The sequence below is a fragment of the Cebus imitator genome, unplaced genomic scaffold, assembly GCF_001604975.1.
Source record: "Cebus imitator isolate Cc_AM_T3 unplaced genomic scaffold, Cebus_imitator-1.0 Scaffold68, whole genome shotgun sequence".
NCBI classification, from domain to species: domain Eukaryota; kingdom Metazoa; phylum Chordata; class Mammalia; order Primates; family Cebidae; genus Cebus; species Cebus imitator.
Genome location: NW_016107383.1, coordinates 9,172,739 through 9,191,683, shown reverse-complemented (window position 1 = coordinate 9,191,683; position 18,945 = coordinate 9,172,739). Strand labels below are relative to the sequence as shown.

Below are 18,945 nucleotides of genomic sequence, written 5' to 3'. Positions count from 1 at the left end.
TGTTGACCAGGATGGTCTCGATCTCTTGACCTCGTGATCCACCCGCCTCGGCCTCCCAAAGTGCTGGGATTACAGGCTTGAGCCACCGCACCCGGCCGGTCACATTTTTTTAAAAAACTTTTTTCTCTTGGCAGAGCCGGGGGTCTTGCTATGTTGCCCAGACTGGTCTTAACTCCTGGCTTCAAATTATCCTCCCTGCTTGGCCTCCCAAAGTGCTGCAATTACAGGCATGAGCCGCTGCACTTGGCCAAGGTAGTGTCTTGAGGATAGTCCACATCTAGCCGCAGGGTCTCTCCTTGTATCTCTTTCCCAGGACTCCTGAACTAGAACTCGGCACATCATGAATCCTGTGATCATAACACCCTCGCTTTCCTTTTTCCATAATTAATGTTTTATATATTATTGGAAGTAAATATGTTTGTTTTCATTGTGTTTTTGTGTAATCTTGTGAGATTTTTTTTCACTTAATATTACATTGCTAAGATTTATCATAGTTTCATTTCTTGCAGTACTTCATTATATATATATATATATATATACACATATTTTGAGATGGCATCTGGCTCTGTTGCCCAGGCTGGAGTGTAGGTGCTATCTCAGCTCACTGCAACCTCTGCCTCCCAGGTTGAAACGATTCTCCTGCCTCAGCCTCCTGAGTAGCTGGGATTATAGGCGCATGCTACCACACCTGGCTAATTTTTGTTTTTTTTTTTTTTTTAGGAGAGATGGGGTTTCACCATGTTGGTCAGGCTGGTCTGGAACTCCTGACCCCTTGATCCACCTGCCTTGATCTACCAAAGTGCTGGGATTACAGGTGTGAGCCCCCTCACCTGGCCTGCAATACTTCATTTTTGACTGCTGTGTAATATGGCACTTATGGCTGTGTCGTGGTGCGTTCATCACCTCCCTCTGCTAGGCATTTGGGTTGTGTTGGGAACAGTGCTGCTGTGAACATTCTCATATATATCTTCTATCGTACATGTAGACCAGCTTCTTGTGGAAATGTACCTAGGAGTACAGTTGCTAGGTTACAAACTAGGTGGGCATTCAGCTTTTGGAGAAAACGCCAAAGTCTTTTCACAGTCCTTGTCCCAATTTGCCATCCCATCAACAGCGCGTAAGAGATCCCTGAAATCCACCATTTGGTGTCGTCAGTCTTCTTATTTCTGTGCTGACTGGAGAGGTATGAAATTGGGACTCATTCTAGCCTCGACTCATTTTCTGGATCTCATAATGCTGCACATCTTGCCACGTATTTTTTTTTAACCATGTATTTCCTCTTTGGTGAAACGCCTGCTTATGTGTCCCACCTACTTCTCTGTTGTGTTCTTGTGCCCTTGTGAATCTTGGCACTAATCTCTGTCATCCTGAATAGCTGCTTCCAGTTCCTAACTGACTTTTCACCTTCTTTAAGATGTCTTTCTTTTTTTCTTTTTGAGATGGAGTCTCGCTCTGTCACCCAGGCTGGAGTGCAGTGGCATGATCTCGGCTTACTGCAACCTCCACCTCCAGGGTTCAAGTGATTCTCCTGCCTCAGCCTCCCAAGTAGCTGGGACCACAGGTACGTACCACCACACCTGGCTAATTTTTGTATTTTTAGTAGAGACGGGGTTTCACCATGTTGGCCAGGTTGGTCTCGAACTCTTGACCGCAGGTGATCCACCCACAGCCTCCCAAAGTGCTGGGATTACAGGTATGAGCCACCGCGCCGGACCCTGAACCAACATTCTTAATTGTAACATAGTCAGATTAAGCAAACATTTATGGTGAGTGCTTTTTTTTTCTTTTTAAATATGTGTATTTTTTTTTTTAAGAGAAATCTAAGAGTTTTAAAGTTTCTTTTCTTTTTTTTTTTTTTTTTGAGACGGAGTTTCACTCTTGTTACCCAGGCTGGAGTGCAATGGCGTGATCTCGGCTCACTGCAACCTCCACCTCCTGGGTTCAGGCAATTCTCCTGCCTCAGCCTCCTGAGTTGCTGGGATTACAGGCTTGAGCCACCGCGCCCGGCTAAAGTTTATTTTCAACATTTAAATTATTTTCATCTATTGCAAGCCTATTTGTAAGCAAATGTGTGGGAGTTGGGTAGTAATCCCGTTTTACATACGGGGAGTCATTTTTTCCGGTTCCTCCTTTCCCCACTGCTCTGGCATGCCCTGTCATGTGTGAGTCTGAGCCTGAGCTTTCTCTTCTGTGTGTCAACATGTCCCTCCTCTAATGCCACATTGTCTTGATTACTGCAGTTTCATGACAAGTTCTGAACTCTGCTAGAGCGAGTCCTCCCTGCTTGTTTTTCTTCTTCGGATTTATCTTGGCTATTCTTGGAAAAGCACATTTTACTTCATGACCTACAAGTACATAACTACACAAGAATTTCCAGAACATCCCTGACCTCAGTCTGCTCTGATTATTTATATTCCATTCTGTGTCATTAAAAAAATGCTAGACATCATCTACTAAATTGATTTCATACCCCACTAATGGATGGTGAGGCACAGTTTGAAAAACTGTATTCTTTGAGCACACTGGATGACCAGAACCCAAAGTGCTTTTATTCATTCATTCATTCAACAAATACTTGTAGCCATGTATAACACATCAGGTGCCGTATTTACTGTACTTCATGCCAGGAAAGCAACAGAGAAGAAAACGTACCCAGTCCAGTCCCTGACCTCATGCTGTTTGCAATCTTGGTTAATCAAGTTCACAAATAGTTCCAAATCATGATGGGTGTGACGCCATGGAGGGTAAGAGGACTTGGGATGGGGTGATCAGAGGTCTCTGAGGCAATGATCTGGAAGCTGCCGCCTGCAAGATGAGGTGTTAGCAAGATAGAGACAGCAGGAGTGAGCTCTCCCACGGAGGGCACAGATAGCAGGTGCAAAGGCCCTGACGCTGGAAAGAGCAGGAGAGACCCCGGAGGAGTCCCGTGTGGCTCCAACACAGTTGAGGATGGGGATCCCACTGAGACAGAGATCCTGGTAAGGATGGAGATTTTTTGTTTTTTTTTCTAGGAGCAGTGGTGAATATTGAAGGATTTTAAAGATGAAAGTGGTTTGATCTCCTTTGTGTTTCTGTTCCTGGGAGAGAAAACCCATGGGTGGCAGTGAGGGCAGGGCAGGAAGCCAGTTAGAAGCGAGGATGGTGTCTTGCTGCTGTTCCCAGGGCCTGATTTTGCTTGCCTCCTCCCCACCTCCTGAAATCCTTCTCATCCTTCAAGGCCCAACTCCAGCCAATGGCACTGACCTCCTGGACCTGCCAGGTAGAAGTGGGGGCTCCCTCTCGGCTGACCCCAGAGCACTTCCTTAGCTCCTGCTGATCTTAGAGCACACACACCACTCCACCTGCCCACTCAGCAGTGTTTCTTGATGGCACTGGCATGGCACCTGTGCTGGGGTCAGACCCTCAACCAGCCCTTCAGTGTTGAAATGCACCACCTCAGCCGTCTAGCCTCGGAGGAGGAAGCAGGGCTCGTCAGATTGGGAGAACCATATACAACCAGAAGGAGGGGCCAACATATCTGAAGCCCCCAGGTACCTGGGCTAAAAGAAAAGGATGAAGGGCCTCTTCTGGTTTGTTTTCTTGTTTTTGCTGGAAACAACTCTAAGGGGGGACATGTCCCAGGGAAGATGATCCCTGAAAGGCTGGTAAACAGATCACCTTTGAATGTCAGGTGCAAAATCACTGTGAGTTTCCTGTGCTCCCTCCAGGAGCTGGCTCCTCCACAGCTCTCAGGAATGACAGTAAACGCAAATGGCCCTGCATGGATCCAGGCCACAGCCACCCTTCTCCTGAGCCACACATCAGGCTAACAAGCCCAGCCGCCAGCTTCACGGGCATTGGAGAGCCAGTGACTCTTGTCAAGGAAGCTGGTGACCCTGGGCCAGTTGCCTCCCCTCTCTATGCCTTAATCCCCCACCCTGTCAATTAGGAGGATAACACCTTCTTCAAAGCATTGTCATAAGGATTAAATCCTTATTATAGTCCTTTTTTATTTTTTTGAGGTAGAGTCTCAATCTGTCCCCAGGCTGGAGTGCAATCGTACAATCTTAGCTCACTGCAACCTCCATCTCCGGGGTTCAAGCAATTCTCCTGCCTCAACCTCCCGAGTAGCTGGGACTACAGGCACGCACCACCACACCCGGCTAATTTTTTGTACTTTTAGTAGAGACGGGGTTTCACCATGTTGGCCAGGATGGTCCCGATCTCTTGACCTCGTGATCCGCCCACCTCAGCCTCCCAAAGTGCTGGGATTACAGGCGTGAGCCACGGCGCCCGGCTGCTGGCTTCTTTACTTGGGGAGTGGGTTGGGCAGTGGGGTTGAGAGCGGGTAGGGGTTGAGGGGGTGGGGTAAGGCATGTTTCTCCAGCATCTTCCCTCTAACAAACCCTGCAGAAGGACGACACCCATGAAGGGCCTTTCCCTCCTAGAATAATGCTTCACAAATAACATAAATTAGTGTTATTTAATAATAATAGCTCTTTTCTAATTCACAGAAACCTATTGGAAAGTGAGGTCAAATCATTTTATACAACAGACAAAAAAAACATGCAATATCAGTTAAGCATAACAATGCTGGTAACAGTAGTAATCACGGCCTGCCTGGTCAAACTCACTAATCCTCTTCAGACAGACCCTGCTTGGAATTATAATTATTAAAATCAAAATAAATTTGAAAGTATAAGTAATACTGATGTCTTAACAATACACTCTTAAGTGACCTTTTTTTTAGTGCATCTCAGATGCCCAGCAAGGTATTTACACTTGCTGTTTTACTTAATTCTACAACAACTGTTCTAATACAAATAGAGTGTCTTATTATTTTCCATTTTGTCCTGGTGAGGAAACAGGCCCAGAGAGATGACAGATACACAGCTATTAAGAGTTGGGTATCAAGGCTGGCGCGCTGGCTCACGCCTGTAATCCCAGCACTTTGGGAGGCTGAGGTGGGCAGATCATGAGGTCAAGGGATGGAGACCATCTTGGCCAACATGGTGAAATCCCATCTCTACTAAAAATATAAAAATTAGCTGGGTGTGGTGGTGCAAGCCTGTAATCCCAGCTACTCGGGAGGCTGAGGCAGGAGAATCACTTGAACCTCGGAGGCAGAGGTTGAAGTGAGCTGAGATCTCGCCACTGCACTCCAGTCTGGCAACAGAGTGAGCCTCCGTCTCAAAAAAAAAAAAAAAAAGAATTTGGTATAGAGGCTGGGAGCGGTGGCTCACCCCTGTAATCCCAGCACTTTGGGAGGCTGAGACTGGCAGATCACTTGAGGTCAGGAGTTCAAGACCAGCCTGGCCAACATGGTAAAACCCCCGTCTCTACTAAATATACAAAACAATTAGCAGGGTTTTGTTTATTTGTATATTTGGTGGCAGGAGCCTCTAATTCCAGCTACACAGGAAGCTGAGGTGGGAGGATCACTTGAACCAGGAGGCTGAGGTTGCAGTGAGCTGAGATCATGCCACTACCTCACTAGGCAATAGAGTATCCCAAAAAAAAAAAAAAAAAAGTCGGGTATGACCTAACACATTTAAATTCTTGTTCTTCTGGGGGAAGCATAATATATGAAATATTACCTTTGGTTTAAAAGTGAAATGATGTAGATTTGAGGATTTGAGGGTGGAACAATTCATATTTTGAGAAGCTGAAGATAGATATTCTGTTTTCCTGAAAGTGTTAAAAGGAAGTTTATCGCCGGGCGCAGTGGCTCAAGCCTGTAATCCCAGCACTTTGGGAGGCTGAGGCGGGTGGATCACGAGGTCAAGAGATCGAGACCATCCTGGTCAACATGGTGAAACCCCGTCTCTACTAAAAATACAAAAAATTAGCTGGGCATGGTGGCACGTGCCTGTAATCCCAGCTACTCAGGAGGCTGAGGCAGGAGAATTGCCTGAACCCGGGAGACGGAGGTTGCGGTGAGCCGAGATCGCGCCATTGCACTCCAGCCTGGGTAACAAGAGCGAGACTCCGACTCAAAAAAAAAAAAAAGGAAGTTTATCTTGGGAATGTGTTTCGGCTTAATCTGCCCAGCATTTGAGACCCGTCTGGGAAAGGGAGGAAGCCCCCACTCCTAGCACACTTCCGATCTCCCTGACATGTTCAAAATCCTTCCCAGTCGCTTAAGCTCCTTCATCAGGTTTCATCATATGCACAGATAATAAGAACTTGTTTCTCAGCCTTTTATCTTTACATCTCTGTTTCCAGTTGATTGTGTTCCCAGGCCTTCTCCTTTCTCCACAGATATACCTGCCCCATGGTCATGTGCAAAGCAGCTAGTGGGTCCTGGGAGGGTGCAACATTTCTCAAAAATAATTGCCTGATCTTTAACTTTGGGGCAGGACTTTATAGATAAGAGCATCTGGGTAAGAAGATTTTTTTTTTTTTTTTGAGATGGAGTCTTGCTTTGTTGCCAGGCTGGAGTGCAATGGCATGATCTTGGCTCACTGCAACCTCCACCTCCTGGGTTCAAGTGATTCTCCTGCCTCAGCCTCCCAAGCAGCTGGGATTACAGACGTGCGCCATCACATCCAGCTATTTTTGTATTTTTAGTAGAGACGGGGTTTTGCCATGTTGGCCAGGCTGGTATCAAACTCCTGACCTCAGGTGATCCACCCACCTTGGCCTTGGAAAGTGCTGGGATTACAAGCGGGAGCCACCGCGCCCAGTCGGGTCACTTTAAAGTGGATCATGAGGAGAGCTCAAACTGTACCTGTTCTTTGATTTCTTCCCCATGTTCGGGGAATCCTCAGCTCTTCCAACCCTTGGCTCAGCCTCCTTCTTCCTTTTACTGATGTTCCCCAGGGCAGAAAGGGAGTGTCAAGATCCCGGCAAAAATTCCTCAGCTAATATTCACAATCGCCAGAAGGGGGAAACGCCCCAATGTCTATTGATTGGTGACCAGATAAACCAATTACGGTCCATCCGGTCCATGGAATATTGCTCAGCCACAAAAAGGGACGAAGCGCTGACACTCTACAGCTCAGGGGAGCCTCGAAAACGTTAAGTGAAAAAGTCAGCCACAAAATGCCGCATACTGAATTAGAATACCATTTACATGAAGCACCCAGGACAGGCGCTTACGTCGGACCCTCCATGCTATGAAGGGCATTGCAGACCCCAGGGCGAGCTGGGCAGGAAGGTGTGAACCGCACTTGAGATGCCTCCTAAGCCGCATTTTTTTTTTCCCATAGCCTTCTTCTCCTACCTTCAAATTCTAAAACATTTGAGGAGGGAGTGGTCTGTACTAGACATATTCTGGAGATGCTTCTCTGAAAACTGGCCCCACCTTAGGCCTGGAAGGACAGCCATGTTTTTGCCACGTGCCAAGTTCTCTTCTGCCAGCCCTGCCCCAGCCACAGGTTACTGGCTCGGGGTGGACACCAGACCCAGAGGCAGCTCATCCATGGGTTGGTGATGTGGGCTGCCAGAATGGCTGGACCCAGGGTGACGGTGGAGGCTGGGCTGGGAGGCCGCAAAGATCAGGGATGAGGAGGTCAGATTTAACTCATACAATCCATGAGGCAGGAGAGAGAACCAGAAAAAGCAGCTAAGCAACAGGCCTGTGGGCCCATGAAAGCCAGAGTGAGCGGCTTTGACCCTAGCATTTCCCAGGCTTGGGGAGGCCTGGCAGCCCCTGCTCCTGCCCCTGGCTGTGCCTGAGATTAACTGCCAGCCTTGACTTAGGCAGTTTAAGTAGATTTTCTGTGCCTTGCAGTGAAACAGCCTTGACGAACTTAATAGGAATCAAAATGTCAAAAAACAGTGCACGAAGTTCCTTGTTGTGTTTGGGAAGAGAGGAGAATTATGACACAATTTTAGACTTTGTTTGGAAAATGTGTAAAGTATTTTAAAAACTGAAGGAGTCCCATTAAAGGAAAAGAGTAAAAATATAGTTTATTGAGCTTTGTAGCAAGCAGGAAAAAAAAAAAGGAGCTACCTAAAAAAACAGTAATATGAAAACCTGGGCCGGGCATGGTGGCTCACGCCTGTAATCCCAGCACTTTGGGAGGCTGAGGCGGGTGGATCACGAGGTCAGGAGATCGAGACCATACTGGCCAACACGGTGAAACGCCGTCTCTACTAAAAATTTAAAAAACAGTTAGCTGGGTGTGGTGGTGGGCTTGCCTGTAGTACTAGCTACTGAGGAGGCTGAGGCAGGAGAAGGCAGGAAAATCACTGGAACCCGGGAGGCAGAGGTTGCAGTGAGCCGAGATGGCGTCCTTGCACTCCAGCCTTGGGGAAACAGAGCAACATTCCAGCTCAAAAAAAAAAAAAAGCAAAGAAAGAAAACCTGTCCATTCAACTGCAAACACAAAAGGGGAAAAGCAAAGTTAAAATGTAAATATTAGAAATAAACTTAAATAGATCAGCAATCACAGTAACTAAGGAGATTATGCCTATTAAAAGACAGAGACGATAAAATTATACTTTTAAAAACTTGAATGAGGCTGGGAGCGATGGGGTTCACGCCTGTAATCCCAGCACTTTGGGAGGCTGAGGTGGGTGGGTCATCTGAGATCAGGAGTTTGAGACCAGCCTGACTATCACTGCAAAACCCATCTGTACTAAAAGTACAAAAAATAACTGGGCATGGTGGTGCAAGCCTGTAATCCCAGCTACTTGGGAGGCTGAGGCACGAGAATTACTTGAACCCAGGAGGCGGAGGCTGCAGTGAGTGGGGATCAAGCCATTGCACTCCAGCCCAGGCAACAGAGTGAGACTCTGTCTCAAAAAAAAAAAAAGAAAAAGAAAAATTAGGCTGGGCGTGATGGCGCACACCTGTAATCCCAGCACTTTGGGAGGCTGAAGCAGGTGGATCACGAGGTCAAGAGATCGAGACCATCCTGGCCAACATGGTGAAACCTTGTTTCCACTAAAAAAAAAAGTTAGCTAGACATGGTGGCATGCACCTGTAGTCCCAGCTACTCGGGAGGCTGAGGCAGGAGAATCGCTTGAACTGGGGAGGCGGAGGTTACAGCAAGCCGAGATCGCGTCGCTGCACTCCAGCCTGGTGACAGAGCAAGACTCCGTCTCAAAAAAAAAAAAAAAAATTAATGCTATGTTGTTCATAAAAGACACACTTAAAATCCAACCGCAAGTTGAAAATAATGGGATGGAGAGAAAGTTATACTCTGTGCTGTAGACTAAATGTCTGTGTCTCTCCCAGATTCATATTTGAAATCCTAATCCCCAAGGTGATGGTATTAGTGTGTAGGACCTTTGGGGCATGATTGGGTCATGAAGGTAGAACCTTCATGAATGGGGTTAGTGCCCCTGCAGAAGAGGCCCCAGTGAGCTCTCTCACCCTTTTTTACCATGGCGGATAAAGATACGCTTTCACTGTGTGAAGACAGTAAAAAGGCAGCAGTCTATGAGACAGAAAGCGGGTCTTCCCCAGACACTGAATCTGCCAACACCTTGACCTTGGACTTCCCAGACTTCAGGACTGTGAGTAATGAGTTTCCGTAGTTTATAAGCTACCCAGTGTATGGTATTTTATTATAGTAGCCCCAGTGGACTAAGACATTGTACAAATATAAGCCCAAGGAAGACTGGAGGTCGTAATGTTAATATCACTGAAAGTGGAATTTCAGCTAAACGGCACTAATAAGGCTGAAGAAAGATAGCACAATTTAAATGTAAGGTTTTTTTTTCCCCTTTCTCTCTTTCCCTTTATGCTCATTTGTCTCTGGCTAGAGATTTTGCAGTTGGCTTCACCTGCCTTTGGAACAGCCTCTCCAGCTCCTGCTCCCTGGGGAAACAGCGCATCCGAACCACCCCCTGGAGGCCTGCCTTTCACTCCCAGCATATCCCAGTGTTGCTGCTCGTATTTCATTGGTCACTGCTGTGTGTTTGCAGCAGAGGAAGTAAGATAAGACACAACCAGTTGCCCCTTCTGCACTGTCACGTTCATCACCTTCCTAAATAAAATGTTCCCAAATGACCTTCGGCTGCTCCTCCCTTCCTCAATTGCTCATTTCATCCCTCTCACAAAACCCGCCATCAAATCCACTTCCCTAGTGCCGCCACTGAGAACATATCAAAGAATATCTTTTAAGCTCTGTAGTCGAGTTTCAAAGACAGACCCAGGCAAGGCAGCATTGCTAGAATAAGTGAATCGTCAGTCATTTGGATGTAGGAGTCTATGTGTGAGGGTCTAAACACAAATCGAGGCCAGGCGCTGGGCTCATGCTTATAATCCCAACACTTTGGGAGGCTGAGGCTGGTGGATTGCCTGAGCCTAAGAGTTTGAGACTGGCCTGGGCAACACAGTGAGACCCTAGCGCTATAAAAAATTAGAAGTTAGCTAGGTGTGGTGGCGCACACCTAAAGTCCTAGCTACTTGGGAAGCTGAGGTGGGAAGAGCCCAGGAGATGGAGGCTGCAGTGAGTTGTGATCACGCCACTGCACTCCAGCGTGGGTGACACATCAAGACTCTGTCTCAATCAATAAAAAGAAATTGAAGAGACATTGTCCCCAAAAAGACATGCAGAGAACCAACAAGCACAAGACCTTAACATGGTTGGCCATCAGGGAAAAATGCAAACCAACACCGCATGAGACATCACTTCATACCCCCAGGATCATCAAAGAGGGGAACAATGACAGGTGCTGCCTAGGATTGCAGACATTAGGATCCTCATACATCGCTGGCAGCAATGTAAAATGCTGTGGCCATTTTACATTCCATACTGTGGCATAAAAATCTGGCAGTTCCTTAAAGGGTTAAACATAGAATTGCTCTATCACCCACAATGTCACTGCTAGCAGATGCTCAAGAGATCTGAAAATCTGTGTCCACACAAGTAATTGTACATGAGTGTTCACAGCAGCATTATTCATTAGGACGGAAAAGTGGAAACACCCCAAAAGCCCATCAACTGATGAATAGTTAAATAACATGTGGTAGGTCCATACAACGGTGGGAATCTTGAATGCATTTTGCTAAGTGAAAGAAGCCAGTCGCAGAAGACCACATATCATATGATTCTATTTATATGAAAGATCTAGAATTGGCAAATCTATAGTGGCAGAAGGTTAATTAGTGGCGGCGTGGGACTGGGGAGATCTGGAGGAGATGGAAGGTGACTGCTAATGGTTATGGGACTTTTAAAAATGGGATGATGATAATGTTCTAGAACTGACTGTAGTCATTGTTGCACAACTCTGGAATTATACCAAAAACCAACAAATTGCACACCTCAATGAATTATATGGCATGTGAATTAATAAATCTCAATACATTTATTTTAAAATAAGAAAAATTAAATAAATGAAATGGGCCTGGGCACAGTGGCTCACACCTGAAATCCCAGCACTTTGGGAGGCCACGGCAGGTGGATCACCCGAGGTCAGGAGTTTGAGACCAGCCTGGCCAACATGGTGAAATCCTAAAGTCTCTACTAAATCCTTAGTCTCTACTAAAAAAACAAAAATTAGCCAGGTGTGGTGGTGGTGCCTGTAATCCCAGCTGCTTGTGGGGCTGAGGGAGGAGAATAGCTTGAACCCTGGAGGTGGAGGTTGCAGTGAGCCGTGATTGCACCATTGCACTCCAGCCTGGGTGACAGGGTGAGACTCCATCTCAANAAAAAAAAAAAAAAAAAAAAGGAAAAAAGTGTAATGGGGTGTGCACACACACAAGTAAACAAATTTTTTATCACTTTATAATCCCATCTAAGATACCTGAGGAAGGAAAAGAGGATTCTATGTCCTATTGCAATATTAATGGAAACTGAGGCATCTGGAAATGCCTCTCTACCTGAATTCTCGCCAGGCCCAGATTTCCTGCCTCTCACCCCATTTATGTGAAGCAGCTCCAGCTCCAGCCAGAGGGAGACGTCCTGGGAGCTGCTGGTGGTGTGTGTGTGAGCAGCTGGTCTGCACCTCACTCTGCCTTTGTCCTCCACGAATCCTTGACCCGAGATGAATCCAGGGCTCACCTGTAAGATCCAGACAGGACGAACCTCCAGTCTGAGATGATGAACTTCTCCAGGATTTGGCCCGCGAATTTCCTGCCTGACTTGGCACAGTACACCTCTCCTTCCACACTTCGGATGGAAATGTTCTGTGGGAGGGAAAGTCGAGGTGTCACTCCCTAATTCTGTTTATAGAGATACATTTGGGCGTGATGCTGGATGTGTGTATTCCCATTATCCCCATTCTGTGTTGAAACCTAATCCCCAGGGTGATGGGATTAGAAGGTGGGGGCTTTGGGAGATTAGGTCATGAAGGTAGAGTTCTCATGAATGGGATGAGTGCCTTATTATTTATTTATTTATTTATTTGAGACAAAGTGTCGCTCTGTCGCCTAAGCTGGAGTGCAGTGGCCCAATCTCGGCTTACTGCAACCTCTGCCTCCCAAGTTAAAGTGAGTCTTCTGCCTTAGCCTCCTGAGTAGCTGGGACTACAGGTGCATGCCACCACATCCAGCTAATTTTTTGTATTTTTAGTAGAGGCAGGATTTCACCGTGTTAGCCAGTATGGTCTTGATCTCCTGACCTCGTGATCTGCCCGCCTCAGCCTCCCAAAGTGCTGGGATTACAGGTATGAGCCACTGCACCCAGCAGATGAGGGCCTTATAAAGGAGGTCTAGAGAGCTGCCTCACCCCTTCCACCACGTGAGGACACAGCAGTAAGACAGCCATTTATAAGCCAGGAAGTGACCTTCACCAGACAGCTAATCTGCCAGCACCTTGACCTTGGACTTCCCAGCCTCTAGAATCATGAGGAATACATTTCTGTTGTTATAAGCCACCGGTCTATGGAATTCTGTTATAGCAGCTGTGATGGACTAAGACAATTTGTGTAGGAAAATGGTTGCTAGAAGGTTCACTAAAATGGAGATGTGTTATCTCTGGTTGGTGGGATTCTGGGCCATGTTAATTTTTTCCTTGGGCTGAATTGTCTAAATTGTCTTCATTGTCTTCACATTAGCTGGCAACAAAAAGAAAAAGGGAAGGGGGTAGAATTCAAATAAGGCAGCAAATAAAAGCAAGGCAAAGGCCTGATGCCTACAGAGCCCTTAGTCTGGGCCACCGTGAGCCACAAGAGGCCTGGCAGTCAGTTGGAGGCAAGCCCAGCCCTGCCTTGTAAGTGGCTTTAGTGACCTGAGTCCCTGACCGCAAGCTGATCAGAGGGAAGGCCTGGTGCAGCCAGAGGAGGTGGCTTTGTGGAGGTCGCAATAGACCCTGTATTGTCTTAAGCAAAGATATGTCCACATCCCTACCATGGCTCTATTTGCCCCTTACCTTCCCTGTAGCACCTGCTGCCCCTGCCCTAGGGCTGGAAGGGTGGAGAAATGGAAGGGGAGGTCAAGTATGGGAGTCTCAAGATTAAGGCTGAGGCAGGTGGAGTACTTTCTGGATCCCACGAGAGACTGCTGGTAGCACGGCAGACTCTGGGAAGGGTGGTACTGACTCCAGCCACTTCCCCGAGGCTTCTCCATAGGTCTGTGAGATCTTGAAAGGAGGGACAAATCCCATCACCCTATGATGAGCAGAGGACTGTCAGGTGTGGCCAGCACAGGCCATGAAAGCAAGGCCAGCTCTGACACTCTTGACCTGGTTTCAATGGCCAAGGAGGTGTGATCCATGTCATGCCAAGCAGACCCAGCAGTCAGAGGTCCCAAGGCCTGAGGCAGCCCTGAACTCAGCTGCATTCGTGCAGAGAAGGGAGGGAGGGAGGAGGCTTCATTCTTATCTGGGAGGTTCTTCCAGAGGAAAGAACCTCTCTTGCCTGAACTAGAGGAAACTGATCAAAAGAACTCTGAGGGCCACCCATCAGCTGTTCAGCTGGACCTACTCATGAAAGCTACGGGTGGTTTTCACATTTGACTTTGAATTAGTTGTCCTCAAATTTGTGTGACGAATCAAACTCTTATCTCTGGGTTTCTCTTCTCTTTGCCAGGAGAGAGAAGTAGGGGGTTCAGTTAAGTCCAAGAGGATCAATGTCTTGCTGGGGCCAGCGAGTTTTGAACATGTACCCACAGGCTCTGGAGGTTGCCTGCCCTGTGAGATGCATCCCTTGGGCTTCCCCAGCTGAGAGAACAGGAGTACATGGCAGAGATGCTGCGCACCAGATACCCGTGACACTTTTCATCTCCCAACACCCATGCATCTGGGTGAGGTAATGAGTTATAAGAGAAAGCGATGAAAGTCTCTTCCAGGTCAGATCCTGGAAACATCCTGCAGAGTCCTCCAGCCTTCTCTTTCCCTGTCATGGCTATCTTGGAGGCCAAGTATTTCTCATGATGTAGCTCCAAGATGGAGGAGGCCCATCCGACCTACATAGGAGTTTGAGCAAGAAATGAACCTTTATTGTGTTAAGCTATTAACACAAGATGGGGGACATTTGTGACTACGGCATAGACTATCGTATTTGGACTAATATCTCATTGGGGGCCCTACCTTGAGGTGACTGTCAGAGATCTGGACTTTGTCACACATTTCCTGGAAGAGCTTCACACCTCCCTGGTCCAGGAGCACACAAACGAACACCCCACGCTTGTTGGCTGCCTCTAGAATGTCACAGAAGATCTCCACATCCGTGAACACATCCATCAGGATGACCAGTACCTGTGCCAGGGCAGAGGGCTCAGTTACCAGAAAAGTCAGGGCCAGGTGCCAACTAGTTTTAGCCAAACTGCCTGAGTCCCAGTGGGCCTGGGACACCTGTTCCCATTGGACCAGATGGGAGAGGATAGGGGGAGAGTGGATTTGACTGGGCAGGATTAAAGGAAGGAGAAGGAAGGGCTAAAGTGGAGGCCCCTGCCCCTGTCCTGATCCCACCCCTCCTGCCCCACCACGTATCTGTTGGCCCCTATGCCCATTGTGGGACTGAGGAGGGCAGAGGAGGAAGGGAAAAGGCTCGGAAGTGGAGAGCAGAGAACAAGAAGCACCTCAGCAGGTTCCAGAGGGGCAGAAAGTTACGGTTATGGATTCTCCGCCACTTGGAGCTAGAGGGCACACTATGGCCACTGATTTTCAAATTTCATTAAGGAATCCTTAATGAAATCCTCGCCTCACACAAAATCCCATGTGGAGGCCCCATATATAAATGACTAGAACAAGCTTCCCCCTGTGGGATGGAGAAGGGAGTCATGCTCTACCCACAGCTACTGCATCATCTGTCGTAGTAAAAACTGGGGAGGGGAGTCCTAGACGTCCAGCAAGCAGGAGAGATACCTGTGTTCCCCCTGCCAAGCATTCATTCCCTCTTCTTCTGCCAACAGCATCCCAATCTAACTTTAAGGAATTGCCTGTCCTCCACAATTAATGTTGTTTGAATGGGTCTACTGCCATCTCCTGATTGGACATGGGGAGAGCACGTGACCAGGGCTAGACCAATGGGAGCATTGCATCCCCTGCTGGCCACAGAGGTTGGTCCAGAGGTGGTCATGTGATCTAAGTTATTCTATGAGAGTCAGCCCAGGACTTTAGCTGGGACTCCAGGGAAAAGGAGGTGCTCTTTCTACAAGGTTGCTTAGCTGGTAGTTTATAAGCAATGGCTGCTGGCAGCCATTTTGCTGCCTCTTGGGGAAAGCCCGCCTGACAATGAAGCCAGCTCTCGAGAAAGCAGCCAGGAGGTAGAGACAGAGCCCTAGCAGTGTCATTTGGACACCTGTTCCAGCCATGCCTGAGGCCAGTGCTACCCTTGACTTTTCCACTGTGGATGTCAATGAATGTTTCTCTCCTTCTTCACCTTGTTTGGGTTTACTCTCTGTCACCCAACCATGAGTCCTTTCTAATACCTTAATTGTGATATGTTGACAAGCAGCTTATTCGGCTTATTAAGTCATTAAAAACATTGATTACTGTTGGGCTCAGTGGCTCACACCTGTAGTCCCAGCACTTTGGGAGGCCGAGGCAGGCAGATCATTTGAGGTCTGGAATTCGAGATCAGCCTGACTAACATGTCGAAACCCCATCTCTACTAAAAATAAAAAATAAAAAAAAATGAGCCAGGCTGGTAACACACACCTGTAGTCCCAGCTACTGAGGAGGCTGAGGCAGGAGAATCGCTTGAACCCAGGAGGTGGAGGTTACCGTGAGCAGAGATTGTGCCACTGCACTCCAGCCTGGGCAACAGAGTGAGACTCTATCTCAAAATAAATAAATAAGTAAATAAATAAAAATAAAAAATGTTGATTACAATGATTATGCAGAAGCTGTAAGATAAGGTGAAATGTTTATAGCCTGAAGTTAAACCTGCTGTATAATCTCAACAAATGTGTATTAACAATGAATTAAGTGAAGAAAGAAAACACCACCAAGTGATAATGTGTCCACTATGATTGCCAGTGAGTGAATGCAGATACCATCAGTGGCAATGGTGGGGATGCAGTCAGAGAAATCCATCATTAGGTGACTTCTTCATTGTGTGAACATTGTAGAGTATATTTACACAAACCTAGATGATATATTTTCATTTATATATTTTTTTCACATGGAAAACCAAATGTCCCAGCACCATTACTGAATACCAATCATTTCTTCTATTTTATCTCAATGTCAATGTCAAGTGCATATCAGGTTTCCGTATATCCTCCATAATTATCTTTTCCTTCCTTCCTTCCTTCCTTCCTTCCTTCCTTCCTTCCTTCCTTCCTTCCTTCCTTCCCTCCCTCCCTTTCTTCCTTCCTTCCTACCTTCCGATATACATCTATATCAGTGAGTAGAGGGGTGACTTTGAATAGAATGAGAGTTTCCAGCTTCCGTTTCCTTAGTGATTTTGGGAGCCCAAGATATTTTTCTTTCACAGGAAATATGGCCATTCTCTTTAAGATTACCTGTAATAATAATGTCCCACTATCTTTCTAATAATTGCAATGTATATATATCACCTATATATATATTTTGGAGATGGAGTTTTGCTCTTGTTGCTCAGGCTGGAGTGCAATGGTGCGATCTTGGCTCATCATAACCTCTGCCTACCGGATTCAGGCGATTCCTCTGCCTCAGGCTCCTAAGTAGGTGGGATTACAGGCATGTGCCACCATGCCCAGCTAATTTTGTATTTTTAGTAGGAACAGGGTTTCTCCATGTTGGTCAGGCTGGTCTTGAACTCCTGACCTCAGGTGATACACCCTCCTTGGCCTCCCAAAGTGCTGGGATTACAGGTGTGAGTCACCATGCCCAGCACAATATATTTTTTTAAACCACCACCTTCTGGGAAGTAGCAAGGAAAGTGAGGCATCTTGCTGACAGGCCAAACTGATGGCTGGTATCCACTTGGAACCAGCTTTCTGTGATGTGGATGGATAGCGGGACAGGGGGGAAAATCCTCAGAAATTGCTCACCCTGAGCAGGAAACCGGAAAAGATGTTCTAATAATGAGGCTGTGATCATTAGAACCACGGCCCTGTAATCACACAGTTAATTGTCTTGCACACATTTAACCTTACAGCACTGAAAGCAGCTGAGGCTTTCTGTTTGCTGAAAGATATATGCCTCCTCTTCCAATGTATTGACAAAAGAAACAACTCCCTCCCTCCCTTCCCAATCGGTCAGTAAGTACTTCAGTTCTGTGCCAATGTATCATCATTTTCCTGAGATATGCTGGTGAGCTGGTGATTGAACAGAGACGGGGCAGGTTTGGAAATAACCCAGCATCCTGAATTAAAGGATGCTTGGAAATACAGGCTCACCTGTCTAGGTTCATCTTGTTTGCCTCCAGTTGCGAGTGTCCTCCAGCTGGATTAATCCGAAGACAGTTACTGGTTTGGAGCACTATTCTTCCTTAGAAGGTATAGTGGGTTGAAGGCTGGGCATGGTGGTTCACGCCTGTAATCCCAGCACATTGGGAGGCTGAGGCTGGTGTATTGCTTAAGGCCAGGAGTTCAAAACCAACCTGGGCAACATAGTGAAACCCCCATCTCTACTGAAAAGACGAATTGCTTTCCCTTCCTTCTCTGCCCGCAAATGCTTACTCAGCCTTTGAGACTCAACTCCGAGACCACCTCTCCCATGAAGGCTGCCCTAGGCCCTCCCTTCACTTCCAGGCACCAAGAGTTGCCCACGCCTGGGACTGCACCGTCTAATTCCTTCTCCTCTCCCCTAAGGAGCAGGCAGTTGGCAGGAAGCTCCATAGAGGTCCACTCTGCTGTCCTGGGTGTGGGGCTGGCCGGCACGTTAGGCTTTGTAGAATAAGAAAAGGGTTTTTTTTTTTTTTTTTGAGACAGAGTAGTCTTGCTCTGTTGCCCAGGCTGGAGAGCAGTGGCGCCATCTCGGCTCACTGCAACCTCCACCTCCCAGGTTCAAGCAATTCTCCTGACTCAGTCCCCCAGGTAGCCGGGATTACAGACACCTGCCAGCACACCTGGCTACTTTTTGTATTTTTAGTAGAGTCAGGGTTTCACCATGTTGGCCAGGCTGGTCTCGAACTATTGACTTCAGGTGATCCACCTGCCTCGGCCTCCCAAAGTTCTGAGATTATAGGTGAGAGCCACCGCGCCCAGCCTGGAATAAAGGAATTTGAGCATGAAGGGAAAGAAGGAGAATTCCTGCTTCTTCTAGAATGGAAACTGCTCCAGGAAGCACCTCTCGGCTGGGTCTCTCAGTCTGCTCCCTTCTGGCTCGTCTCAGGATGCTGAGGCTTAGGACAGGGAGAATTCAAATCTATTTCCTCACTCTCTCCTCCTCTTCTCGCCACCTGTGTCCACAGACAGGCTGGGCTGAGGCTCCAGCTCCCTGGCTGTCTGTGAGAGCTGGCTGTCCCTGGGCCCTCGCATGTGGGGTTGTGTGTATGTGCATCTGTTTATGTGCACGTGTGTGTGTGTGGCAAGGACATCACAAACCCTGCCTTCCACTCTTGAAAATTATTGGTGATCTCGGGCTGGGCGCGGTGGCTCACGCCTGTAATCCCAGCACTTTGGGAGGCCGAGGCGGGTGGATCACGAGGTCAAGAGATCGAGACCATCCTGGTCAACATGGTGAAACCCCGTCTCTA

The 18,945-nt window shown here is 47.4% G+C and overlaps 2 protein-coding genes across 2 annotated transcripts in view; one reads left to right on the top strand and one right to left on the bottom strand.

Annotated features, from left to right (window-relative positions):
- CUNH8orf76 (chromosome unknown C8orf76 homolog) overlaps positions 1-9,944 on the top strand; it is a 51,553-nt gene extending 41,609 nt beyond the window's left edge. Inside the window, exon 7 of the transcript XR_005200705.1 lies at positions 9,697-9,944. The gene's annotated coding sequence lies outside the window, so the exon portion shown is untranslated. The remainder of the gene's footprint in view (positions 1-9,696) is intronic.
- Positions 9,945-11,782: 1,838 nt separating this feature from the next.
- FAM83A (family with sequence similarity 83 member A) overlaps positions 11,783-18,945 on the bottom strand; it is a 14,862-nt gene continuing 7,699 nt past the window's right edge. The window contains exons 4-5 of the mRNA XM_017530726.2: positions 14,406-14,573; positions 11,783-12,064 (exon numbers count right to left, since the gene is read on the bottom strand). Coding sequence (XP_017386215.2) covers positions 11,936-12,064; positions 14,406-14,573 — 297 coding nt within the window. The 3' untranslated portion in view covers positions 11,783-11,935. The remainder of the gene's footprint in view (positions 12,065-14,405; positions 14,574-18,945) is intronic.